Source organism: Ictalurus furcatus, chromosome 16 (assembly GCF_023375685.1).
Source record: "Ictalurus furcatus strain D&B chromosome 16, Billie_1.0, whole genome shotgun sequence".
In the NCBI taxonomy this organism is placed as follows: Eukaryota; Metazoa; Chordata; class Actinopteri; order Siluriformes; family Ictaluridae; genus Ictalurus; species Ictalurus furcatus.
Genome location: NC_071270.1, coordinates 28,930,943 through 28,943,638, shown reverse-complemented (window position 1 = coordinate 28,943,638; position 12,696 = coordinate 28,930,943). Strand labels below are relative to the sequence as shown.

Sequence of the window (12,696 nt, the reverse complement as noted above, 5' to 3'; positions counted from 1 at the left end):
ACTGTTCACTGAGGAGACCGATCAATCAATCAATCAATCAATCCATCCATCAATCAACCAATCAACCAATCAATCAACCAATCAATCTACTCCTGCAGATACACTGAGACATGACTCATACAATAACACCATCACTTCCTCAAGAGAGGTCTGATTACACACAACCACTACACCACCACTACACCATTACACCACCACTACTACACCACCACTACAACACCACACCATTACACCACCACTACACCATTACACCACCACCACTACAACACCACTACAACACCACTACACCACCACTACACCATTACACCACCACTACTACACCACCACTACAACACCACACCATTACACCACCACTACACCATTACACCACCACCACTACAACACCACTACACCACTACACCATTACACCACCACTACTACACCACCACTACAACACCACACCATTACACCACCACTACACCATTACACCACCACCACTACAACACCACTACAACACCACTACACCACCACTACACCATTACACCACCACTACTACACCACCACTACAACACCACACCATTACACCACCACTACACCATTACACCACCACCACTACAACACCACTACAACACCACTACAACACCACTACACCATTACACCACCACTACACCATTACACCACCACTACTACACCACCACTACAACACCACACCATTACACCACCACTACACCATTACACCACCACCACTACAACACCACTACAACACCACTACACCACCACTACACCATTACACCACCACTACACCACACCATTACACCACCACTACACCATTACACCACCACCACTACAACACCACTACACCACTACACCATTACACCACCACTACTACACCACCACTACAACACCACACCATTACACCACCACTACACCATTACACCACCACCACTACAACACCACTACACCACTACACCATTACACCACCACTACTACACCACCACTACAACACCACACCATTACACCACCACTACACCATTACACCACCACCACTACAACACCACTACAACACCACTACAACACCACTACACCATTACACCACCACTACACCATTACACCACCACTACTACACCACCACTACAACACCACACCATTACACCACCACTACACCATTACACCACCACCACTACAACACCACTACAACACCACTACACCACCACTACACCATTACACCACCACCACTACAACACCACTACAACACCACTACACCATTACACCACCACTACACCATTACACCACCACTACTACACCACCACTACTACACCACCACTACAACACCACACCATTACACCACCACTACACCATTACACCACCACCACTACACCACCACTACACCACTACACCACCACTACACCATTACACCACCACTACTACACCACCACACCATTACACCACCACTACACCATTACACCACCACCACTACAACACCACTACAACACCACTACAACACCACTACACCATTACACCACCACTACACCATTACACCACCACTACACCACCACTACACCATTACACAACCACTACACCACTACACCACCACTACACCATTACACCACCACTACTACACCACCACTACAACACCACACCATTACACCACCACTACACCATTACACCACCACCACTACAACACCACTACAACACCACTACACCATTACACCACCACTACACCACCATTACACCACCACTACACCATTACACCACCACTACACAACCATTACACAACCACTACACCATTACACAACCATTACAACTACAACTTTCCTTCTGTGTTCATCACAAGGTAACCACTGCAATGAGTTTCTGTCTGTCTGTCTCTCTCCCTCTGTGTGTGTGTGTGTGTGTGTGTGTGTGTGTGTGTGTGTGTGTGCGCATCTCTGCAGGAGAAACAGATGTAAATCAGATCTTTCCCTGCTGTTTGGCATGTGATGCTTCCTGACATCATTAGACGCAGGTCAGGATAAGTGACGTACCTGCGTCGTTACCATAGCAACAAGTGCAGATCAGCCAGCAAACTACAACTAAGGTCCAGTCGGATTTGCAAGAAATGAAGGAAATAAGATCGGTTTTTAATCAGATAAACTGATCTGAACTTGCTGATCTACACCACGCAGGTGAAACAGCCGGAGGAGAAGATCTCGTCTCCAGCAGAAGCCCGAGAGACACGGAGACACACGGACGCGCCGTCATCACGCTGAGCAGGTTCTGCATGCTGTAAAGGTGGAACACGGGTGTGCTTCGGGGCAGGAGTTAAAGTGTGTGTGTTTCTGTGGTGTGTGTGTGTGTGTGTGTGTGTGTGTGTGTGTGTGTGTGTGAGAGAGAGAGAGAGGGAGAGAGTGAGAGAGAGAGAGAGAGAGGGAGAGAGAGAGAGAGAGATGGAGAGAGAGAGACAGAGAGAGACAGAGAAAGATAGAGAGAGACAGAGAGAGAGAGAGAGAGAGAGAGAGAGAGATGGAGAGAGAGAGAGAGAGAGAGAGGGAGAGAGAGAGAGAGAGACAGAGAGAGACAGAGAGAGAGAGAGAAAGATAGAGAGAGACAGAGAGAGACAGAGAGAGAGAGAGAGCGTGCGAGAGAGAGATGGAGAGAGAGAGAGAGAGAAGGAAGTTTCATCAGCAGCTGACAAACACCAGAGAAGCAACAACAAAAACAAACATACACACTGAGAACACCACATTTAGCCTGGCTGAGCTTCAGAACACACACACACACACACACACACACACACACACACACAGATTTAGCTATTCCTAGCCCCAGAACCCAGGCCTGATTTCGAGCAGCAGCCCCGTTTCTGAGATGAAATCTGTGTACGAGTGATGACAGGAGTTTTAGTTCATCAGTTAAATTTGATTGAGTTTTAGTCGTTTAGTCTTTGATGAAAATAAATAACAGTTATAATCATACGGTTATCATCAGTTTCGGTCTGTATTTAACTGAAGGAAAAAGCGCGCAGTTTTAGGCACTGAAACTGAAAAGATTTAGATATTCATTTTAAAAACAAATCCATTCTGTTGTATTTCATTTGTTTTTAAACAGAACGCCACGCTGTCGTGTATTAAAGTGTTTCTCCTTCTTATCACACAGCGCCTGTCGTACTCCCTTTACAACACTGAAAGATGAGGCAGAAGAAACACTCGGCGTTTGTCCGGTAGTTCGTCCGGTAGTCTGGTCGGTAGTCTGGTCAGTAGTTTGTCCAGTAGTTTGTCCAGTAGTCTGGTCGGTAGTTTGTCCAGTAGTCTGGTCGGTAGTCTGGTCGGTAGTCTGGTCAGTAATTTGTCCAGTAGTTTGGTCAGTAGTTTGTCCAGTAGTTTGGTCGGTAGTTTGTCCAGTAGTCTGGTCGGTAGTCTGGTCAGTGATTTGTCCAGTAGTTTGGTCAGTAATTTGTCCAGTAGTTTGGTCGGTAGTTTGTCCAGTAGTTTGGTCAGTAGTTTGTCCAGTAGTTTGGTCAGTAGTTTGTCCAGTAGTCTGGTCGGTAGTTTGTCCAGTAGTCTGGTCAGTAATTTGTCCGGTAGTTTGGTCGGTAGTTTGTCCAGTAGTCTGGTCGGTAGTCTGGTCAGTGATTTGTCCAGTAGTTTGGTCAGTAATTTGTCCAGTAGTTTGGTCGGTAGTTTGTCCAGTAGTTTGGTCAGTAGTTTGTCCAGTAGTCTGGTCAGTAGTTTGTCCAGTAGTCTGGTCGGTAGTTTGTCCAGTAGTCTGGTCAGTAATTTGTCCGGTAGTTTGGTCGGTAGTTTGGTCAGTAGTTTGTCCAGTAGTTTGTCCAGTAGTTTGTCCAGTAGTTTGGTCAGTAGTTTGTCCAGTAGTTTGGTCGGTAGTTTGTTCAGTAATTTGTCCGGTAGTTTGGTCGGTAGTTTGTCCAGTAGTCTGGTCGGTAGTTTGTCCAGTAGTTTGGTCAGTAATTTGTCCGGTAGTTTGGTCAGTAATTTGTCCGGTAGTTTGGTCGGTAGTTTGTCCAGTAGTCTGGTCGGTAGTTTGGTCAGTAGTCTCCCCGGCTCTGAAAGGTGGATTATTATTTACTAACCGTCACCTGCGCTGTTCTCCTCCGGCTTCATCCTCTCCTCTTTTCGCTGCTTGATCGCGAGGAGTTCCTTCTTCAGCTGACGAGCTTCTTTGCGGAGTTCATCGCTGTGATCGAGAGAAAACGAAAACGTAAACTAGAGCCTCGATTTTGACTTCAAACATACAAGCCCCGCCTTCAGACTTTAGACCACGCCCCCTGACTGAGTCTGATGCTGATGCGGTGCGACACCGAACCGTCTGCTGATGTACAGAACCCTACGACTGAGCTCCTCCTTTCAGAAAAGGTTCCAAGTAGAACACTTTTAGAAACCTACCTCCTTAAATATGCTAAGAACCCTCGAGGAAACCTTTTTTCTGAAAATGTTACATGCTCTTAGAGTTTTATTACTAACTTTTAAGAAATAGACTAAAGTCTGATTGCTAAGTATACTCTATGGGGGGAAAGTATTCGGAAAAGGTTCCAAGTAGAACTCTTTTAGAAACTCGGATCCTTTAACTATTCAAAGAACCCTTCAGGAACCCTTTTTCTGAAAACATTGGGGAAAATGTGCTCCTAGTGTTTGACTGCTCGGTATGCTTCAGGGAAAAAAGGGTCCAGAAAAGGCTCTAAGCAGAACTATTTTAGGAAGAACCATTAACAAATCCAAAGAGCACTTGAGGAACATTTTTAAGAGCATGCCATTGTCCCAAAACTGGATCAAGTACACTTTTATAAAACAGCAGGATAAATTGCACACCCTAAAGGGTTCTTCAGTCCGTCCCATTTAAACGTTCTCTGTAGAACCCGACAACATAAGCTTGTCTTTCAAAAATAGGTTCCAGTTTAGAAATGTAGAACCCTGGAGATAAAAGTGGAGTAAATTAAGCACCATAAAGGGTTCTTTCGTTTGTCCCTTAAACATTGTAAGTAGAACCCAATGAAAAATGAGAGATTCTCCTTTCAGAAAAGGTTCTAAGCAGAACTCTGATGGGAATGAGAACTCTTAAGGTTAAAGGCGAGTCTCTGCATTAGGACTTTAACCGTGCTGAGGCTGACTCTACATGATTTCCCTATGCGATACAGAGCAGCCATTAAAGGGTTAAAGGGAAGCAGGGCAGTCGTCAGTCAGGCTCTGTGTGGTTGGCACGGTTCCGGTGAGGACCTTCACACCCAGGAATAGTGTGTGTGTGTGTGTGTGCGTGTGTGCGTGTGTGTGTGTTCTGTTAATCAGCTGTTCAGTGATTTCGTCTGGGAAGCTGCCAGTTCCCGTCTCCATGTTTTGCTTTAATGCGGTTCTGCGTGAGAACAGGCATGTCTCTGAGAACAATGAGAACACTGATCTCTCTCTCTCTCTCCGGAGGTTTATTACCTCGAGTGTGAGACAGGTGAAAGCAAATCTGATAAAGTGTTGTTTGTTATTATAGCTCTTATATCAGCGCTGTAACAATATTGTTATTGTGTGGTGACGGATGTGTTGGCTCGGCGCTCGGAGATCCGTCACACGTGTAACAGGAGAAGTCTCTCCTGCCTCAGGTTCTCAGGTTCCCTCGCTTCTCCTGTGTCTTTACGCTTAAAGAACACGCTTTTTACACACCAACGAAACACAAGTTGTTCCAAGTGCTAAAATACAGTTTTAGAGAATGTTTCTTCTCTACATTTTTTAATTTTTCCTCGCCAAATTGTTTTTCCCTCTAAAGGACGCGAGATGTTCTCAGCTCGAGTTTTACGGCTCTAGCCACAGCATCCTTGCTAACGGTGCCAGAACCCTGGCCTGCCTGGAAGCCACGCAGAACACTCACTCTAATAAGGCGCCAGTCGATTTATTAGAGCGATTCGTACTTTTGGTGTATATATTAGCCCCCGACACAAAGGGAGAGGGCGAGATGGGGTTCTCCGCCTGAGGTGCTTGTTCCTTTTATGTGAACGCTCACTAGCCGTTAATTGCAACGCGAGAGGTCGAGCTGGAACGGAGCGCGAGTTCGGCTCTGGAGACGCCGGCACGGCGTCCTCGTGTTCTCGACTCACTGTTCTAAGCTGTTCCACGGTGTTCTCCTTCACTGAACATGTAGAAGATCTGCGTCGTTTTAGTGGAACGGTTCTGTTCACACTGACTTTCCTCTTCAACCCGAATGTAATGGAGGAGCTGGAACGTTTGGAGAGTAACATGTTTTGGTTCTGGAGCTACAAAGCTAACGCAGCTAACGAGTAACCGAAGCTCACAGAGCGAACAGTGCTCCTTTCTCCAGTTCATTCAGCTTTAGTTTTAATCTTTTACACAAAAAACTGATACACTTTTACTCAACTAAACAACCTTTTCAACAAATTCCACCGGATGTCCTTTTTTTCTTTTTCCAAAAAGACAAAAACTAAATTGGGTGTAGTCACGTTTATAAGTAGCACGATGCGGATGGGTTTCCACTGCGATCAAATCGACTGTTCACACCTTTTTTTTTTTTTTTTTTGGGAAGTTTTCACCAACACCACAACATGCTGAGTTCTGGACTGTGATTGGTCGTCAGGTGGGGATTAGTTCTCTAGAACAGCGGCTCTGACAGCAGCGCAGGTTTATATTAACGCTCTCGCTCTGATACCTTATCGTTTCTATAGTAACGGCTCATCCACAGGGTCGTGTACAGCAGACGCTGGTACGTATGTAATCGTTGATACGGTGACGTTTTCTGTAACTTCTTTAAGATTTATGGAAGGAGTCTCCAGTGTCAGAAGTAATGCTGTACGTTTTCCCACATCTTCAGGACACTAACAAGCTGCGTTTTAACAAACTGCAGGGGTTCTTCACTTATTAACTTGAAGAGAGAATAAAGAGAGAGAGAATAGAGAGAGAGAGAGAGAGAGAGAGAGAGAACAGAAACAGAATAGAGAGAGAGAATAGAGAGAGAGAGAGAATAGAGAGAGAGAATAGAGAGAGAGAGAGAATAAATAGAGAGAATAAAGAGAGAGAATAGAGAGAGAGAATAGAGAGAGAGAGAGAATAGAGAGAGAGAGAATAGAGAGAGAGAGAATAGAGAGAGAGAGAGAGAACAGTGAGAGGCTGTTGATGGAACGACTGTTTCTAGCTGCTGTAATATGAAGTATGATGCGTTACTCTTTAGTAAATGTAAAATGGAGAATTGTGGGTAAAGTGCCGTGGTGTAAGAGGAGTAAACCCCTCGGGGACGTGCTGTTAGAGGAAATAATAAACCTGGAGGTAGTAAGAGCGACTCTGGCCTTGTAACCGCACGCAGCATTAGCGTGTGCTCCTCGTGCAGGTTTATGAAGCGTTACGAACGTAAAGAAAATTCTTGAAAGAGGTGGAGAGCTCTGATGCAGAGCAGGCATCTAATATTCAGGAATAAGAATAATACTAATACTAATACTAATAATAATAATAATAATAATAATAATAACAGCTTAGCAATAAGTAATAACTTGCACTGGGGATCTGACGGCTAGGTTTGGCTTTCAAGTTTAAACATGACTACAGAGTGCAGGTGAAGCTGCGGAGTTCAGGATCTGAGCCCAGAAACACACCACAGACGTGCACCAACAATGACCATCTTTGTTCATCCCATCTGCTTCTTTTGAGCACACACACACACACACACACACACACACACACACACACACACACACACACTCCTGCAGGTCTTTGATGTTCCTCCTGTCGGAGTTTGCTGGACTCTGACCCAGTCCCCGGCTCTCCAGGGTCTCAGCAGGGAAACCGCGGTACAGGAGCAGGAGATGTTTAACAGCGCTCACAGGAATGCTTTCCTGCGTGACTACAAGCTCTTCTTATCTCCACGCAGAGCTGAACCTACACACAGAGGCTGATCGGTGGTCACTTCACAAACCGAATACAGAACCCAGAAAGTCCACACTCTTCAGTACAGATTCCTCATGCATCCTGCCTCTGCTGAAGCTTCCAGAGTCATCCACAGAGGCTGGATTGTTTGGAGAGAGAACGTGGAGGTGACGCTTCACTCCAAACCGAGTCGTCCGTGATTCTCTCTCTCTCTCTCGGTGACTCTGGGTCTTCATCCAGTGCGTTTGTGCACATTTCTGATGTTTCATGACCTCGTATGTTCACTTGGTTTCGCTTTGTTTTCATGGATGCACCTTGTTGGTTCTCAAAGCTTGCTTTAGCTCCATGGAGGCATTTTTATTATATTATTGCATTCTCCAACACACTCAAACTCTGAGCATCAGCCCATACCTGTCCAATAATCTCTCTTCACAAACATAATAAGCTTTAAAATGTAAACATTTTTTACTGAAGCTCTTAAAAATCCAGGAACAGTTTAAAGATCATTTCAAAAACCTAAACTAAGAAATGAATAAAATCTTTGTGTGTTAAAATTTCTTCTCCAAATGCAATTTCAATCTTTTCCGTTAGTGACAGGATTGGATCAGATTTATTTATTTATTTATTTATTTATTTATTTTTCTCTCGACCCGGTACTGATCCTGGATGTTGAATCTCGAGTTTATCAATCCCCCAAGGTCTCTACACACATCTCCGCAGCCATTAAACCGTCTAGACCCGTTCCTATTGTTCGTGTGTTTCAGCTTGTAAAAGTCGTGTGTGTTGAGCTCTAGAAACAATGTATTTTATAAAACTCATTTCATACACATTTTTACAGACGTATACGTTTACATGTATGATATATTACACTCGTCTTAACGTTATTTTCTACTGCACCACCCGTGAGAATTCACCGTACGAGCACCTCGTACATATCAAGTTCTTGAGTCTTGAACGTAAAAGAAGTTATAGGTCAAATTTTACTGAACCTGTAAGACCCCTCCGATTCGGACGGGAACCCCACCCGATGTCTGACGGAGCGGGAGACCCGAGTGCAGGTGGGGCGTTTAAATCTGTAAAGAAACGTCTCATCGTCCTGCAGCAAAAACAAGGCTCAACGTTCCGCAGACAAAAAGCTCCAGCAATAACAGTACCGCGTCGTACTACGTCAGCAGGCCGCGGACGAACGTGGCGTAGCATAACGTTATGTCCCTGGCATTCGGGGATCAGTCCTGTTATTAACGCAGGTGTAGCTGAAACCAGCTATTAGAATGAAAAGAAATGGCAACGCAAACAAAATAAACGAGCACCTACACGACACGCTGATTCACCACCGTGAGAGTGTCACACACTGCACAACGACTGGTTAAATTCATGCCTCAAACACCACCTCACAACCAGGGTTGCCAGGTCTCAACGTTTCAAAACACCCCCACACACAAAATGACCTGAAACTCCAAGCAAACCTCTGCAATAGTGACGTGAGTGAAGTTTTCTTCTTTTTCATTCTCAGAGAAACAAGGTCACCGTGGTGCGCACGCATTTCCAATACATCTTTTTATGATGATCCAGTCTAGAATTCCCCTTTCCCTCCAATCTTTGTAATATCTTCCTCCTTATTTAAAGCGTTTCCCCGGCATCCTGACGCACAGAACGAGCGATTACGAGCGATTACGAGCACTGCCGGTCCGTTCGAACACATCCGGACCGAGTCGCTGTAAAACCCGTACGCACTACGCTTCTCACTAGAACGGAAACGGTTCTGTACATCGCAGAACCGTTTCTGCACTTACACTTGCGCGGTGTTCGCCACGGCCTACTGCATGTTCGCCGAAACTGATTCCATTGCATTCTGATTAAAATGCACGGTGGACTCTTTTTAACCCCCCCAAAAAAACTGCCACCCTTTCAATTAAAAAACAAAAAACATGAACCTGGCAACCCAGAGGAAGCTGCTCATCGTATCCAAGTAAACATCAAAGCTTTTCATTTGGTTAAATAAAATTCATTCATTCATTCATTCATTCATTAACATTAAAAAAAAAAAAAACACCACATGAGTGGAAACGAGTCCGTGATCATCCTGCTCTCAGAAGAAGCCATGGATTACACGTGGAAGCACCTCAGCGATAACAGCCTGCCTCGACACGCTACCTTTCACAAAACAAGGACCGCGTAACCACGGCAACAGCAAAACAATCGGTACCTGGCCTCTGTGCCAATAAAAGCAGAAATGAAGGAGAGAGAGAGAGAGAGAGAGAGAGAACACCTGCTCATTCTCTCCTCGGGGTTCAACAAATCACTCCCTAAAGCAGTGAGATCTATATGAAATGATCTTTTGTTCCTCAGGTGACGTCCAACAGCTCCTTCATCCAGAGACGCAGATAAAGGTTTAGAGAAGAAACTCCACGTTCGATCGGTTCTACCAGATTCCCATTTCAGAGTTTCGGTTCTCCTACAAACACTTCAGAGATCGCTACGAGTGTTACGACTTGACTGTCACGCTCACAATAAAGAGAAGAGATCTCCTCAAAGATCTCCGGCCTGTGTATCTGCACTCTTCTAAAGAAACCTTCTGAATCACCGATGGCTCTGGGGTTCTGCAAGAGGTCTATCTTTTTAAGGGTGGTTGTAGTCACAGGGTCATACTCAATTAAAAAAAGGAAAAAAAAACATTCTTTGAGTCTTTGAGTTGTTCTACCTGAAACATTCCATTAAAAGGAAAAAGGTTCTGTTACAGAGAGAGAGAGAGAGAGAGAGAGAGACAGAGAGAGAGAGAGAGAGAGACAGAGAAAGAGAGACAGAGAGAGAGAGAAAGAGAGACAGAAAGAGAGAGAGAGACAGAGAGAGACAGAGAGAGACAGAGAGAGAGAGAGAAAGAGAGACAGAAAGAGAGAGAGAGACAGAGAAAGAGCGAGACAGAGACAGAGACAGAGAGAGAGAGAGAGAGAGAGAGAGAGACAGAGAGAGAGAGAGAGAGAGAGAGAGAGACAGAGAGAGAGAAAGAGAAAGAGAGAGACAGAAAGGAGGGAAAATGAAAGAGTAAAGTGACAGACCGAGAGTTCAAGAGAAAAACAGAAAATTAATTTAGGAATGAAAGCACTGATGTGAATAAAGAGGGAAGAGACGAGGCTTTGAAGAGGAACCAGACTGTGTCCACACACACACACACACACACACACACACACACACACACACACACACAGTTACAATGACAGCCATTCAGCAGGACTGCGACTGTCGTTTCGCAACTCTGTTTGACTGGAAGTGTTAGACACAGGACGGGTTCACTGTCACTCACACTGTGTAGATCTGCAGGAGAACCTCACCACTCAGAACCTCACCACTCGGAACCTCACCACTCAGAACCTCACCACTCGGAACCTCACCACTCGGAACTTTCTCCGTCTGTCTACCCGTCCTGTCCTTTCTGTCTCTCCATCTCTCTCTCCGTCTGTCTGACTGTCCCTTCCTTTCTGTCGAACTGTCTGTCCCCTAACATTCTGTCTCTCTCTCTCTCTCTCTCTCTCCATTTCTCTCTCTGCCTGTCTGTCCCTTCATTTCTGTCTGTTTCTCTGTCTCTCTCTCTCTCCGCCTGTCTGTCTGTGGTCTTTAAAATCACTGATCAGTTCATCAGAAACGCTCCTCGTCTTGTGGTTCCGACTTTACAAGGTTAAGCGTTTTTATGGTTGTTATATAATTATAGCGGCGCGGAGGGAAGAGACGCGTCCTCGGCGTCCCCGTGTCCCCGGTGTCCCTGAAGTGGATGGATAAAGCAGAGTGTGTGTATAATAACAGATCACATTTCAGCTGGGACAGTTAAGGATATTAGTTTAGCAGGTTTCTGCTTGCAGTCTGCACCACCCATACACACCACAGCCTGAACAATACCACACAAAACATCCCCGCTTCGGAATAAACACGGTAACGAGCAAGAATTCATCACATCACATGAATGCTGATGCGGCACTACAGAGCTGCTCCATTATCCAAATGCACTCCATAAACCAAATGAAATCATCTGTCTCGGTTCATCCCGGGTCAGAACCCGACAAGAAACTGACAGCCTGAGCACGACAACCCGCATACAGCCCAAAGCTACAGGCAGAAAATATGACATCAGGATATTCTGATCGGGAACACACACTCTACACACACACACTCTACACACACTCTACACACACACACACACTCTACACACACACACTCTACACACACACACTCTACACACACACACACTCTACACACACACACACTCTACACACACACACACTCTACACACACACACACACACACTCTACACACACACACACACTCTACACACACACACTCTACACACTCTACACACACACACTCTACACACACACACTCTACACACACACACACTCTACACACACACACACTCTACACACACACACTCTACACACACACACTCTACACACACACACTCTACACACACACACTCTACACACACACACTCTACACACTCTACACACACACACACTCTACACACACACACACTCTACACACACACACACTCTACACACACACACTCTACACACACACACTCTACACACACACACTTTACACACACACACTCTACACACACCAAAAGCTGTTTCTGTCACAGCACGAATGAAAAACTTTACACCGTGAAAAACAGTGCTCTGGAAAAGCAGAACTGTCTATAGTCTGATTAATGTTCTTTAAAGATGCAGTGATTCATTTAAAGATGTAGTAAGTAACAGTGACGGTAATTAAAGGTGTAGTTGGTAAGTAAATTAAAGGTGTAGTGAGTAATTTAAAGATGTGGTGGGTAAATTAAAGGTGTGGTGAGTAAATTAAAGGTGTGGTGGGTAAATTAAAGGTG

General features: G+C 45.1%; 1 protein-coding gene across 3 annotated transcripts in view; it reads right to left on the bottom strand.

Moving 5' to 3' along the window:
* cwc27 (CWC27 spliceosome associated cyclophilin) overlaps positions 1-12,696 on the bottom strand; it is a 44,599-nt gene that overhangs the window by 17,969 nt on the left and 13,934 nt on the right. For 2 of the 3 annotated variants that reach the window (XM_053646165.1, XM_053646166.1), the window contains exon 11: positions 4,049-4,152. In XM_053646165.1, coding sequence (XP_053502140.1) covers positions 4,049-4,152 — 104 coding nt within the window. The remainder of the gene's footprint in view (positions 1-4,048; positions 4,153-12,696) is intronic. The other variant, XM_053646167.1, reaches the window with a different exon arrangement.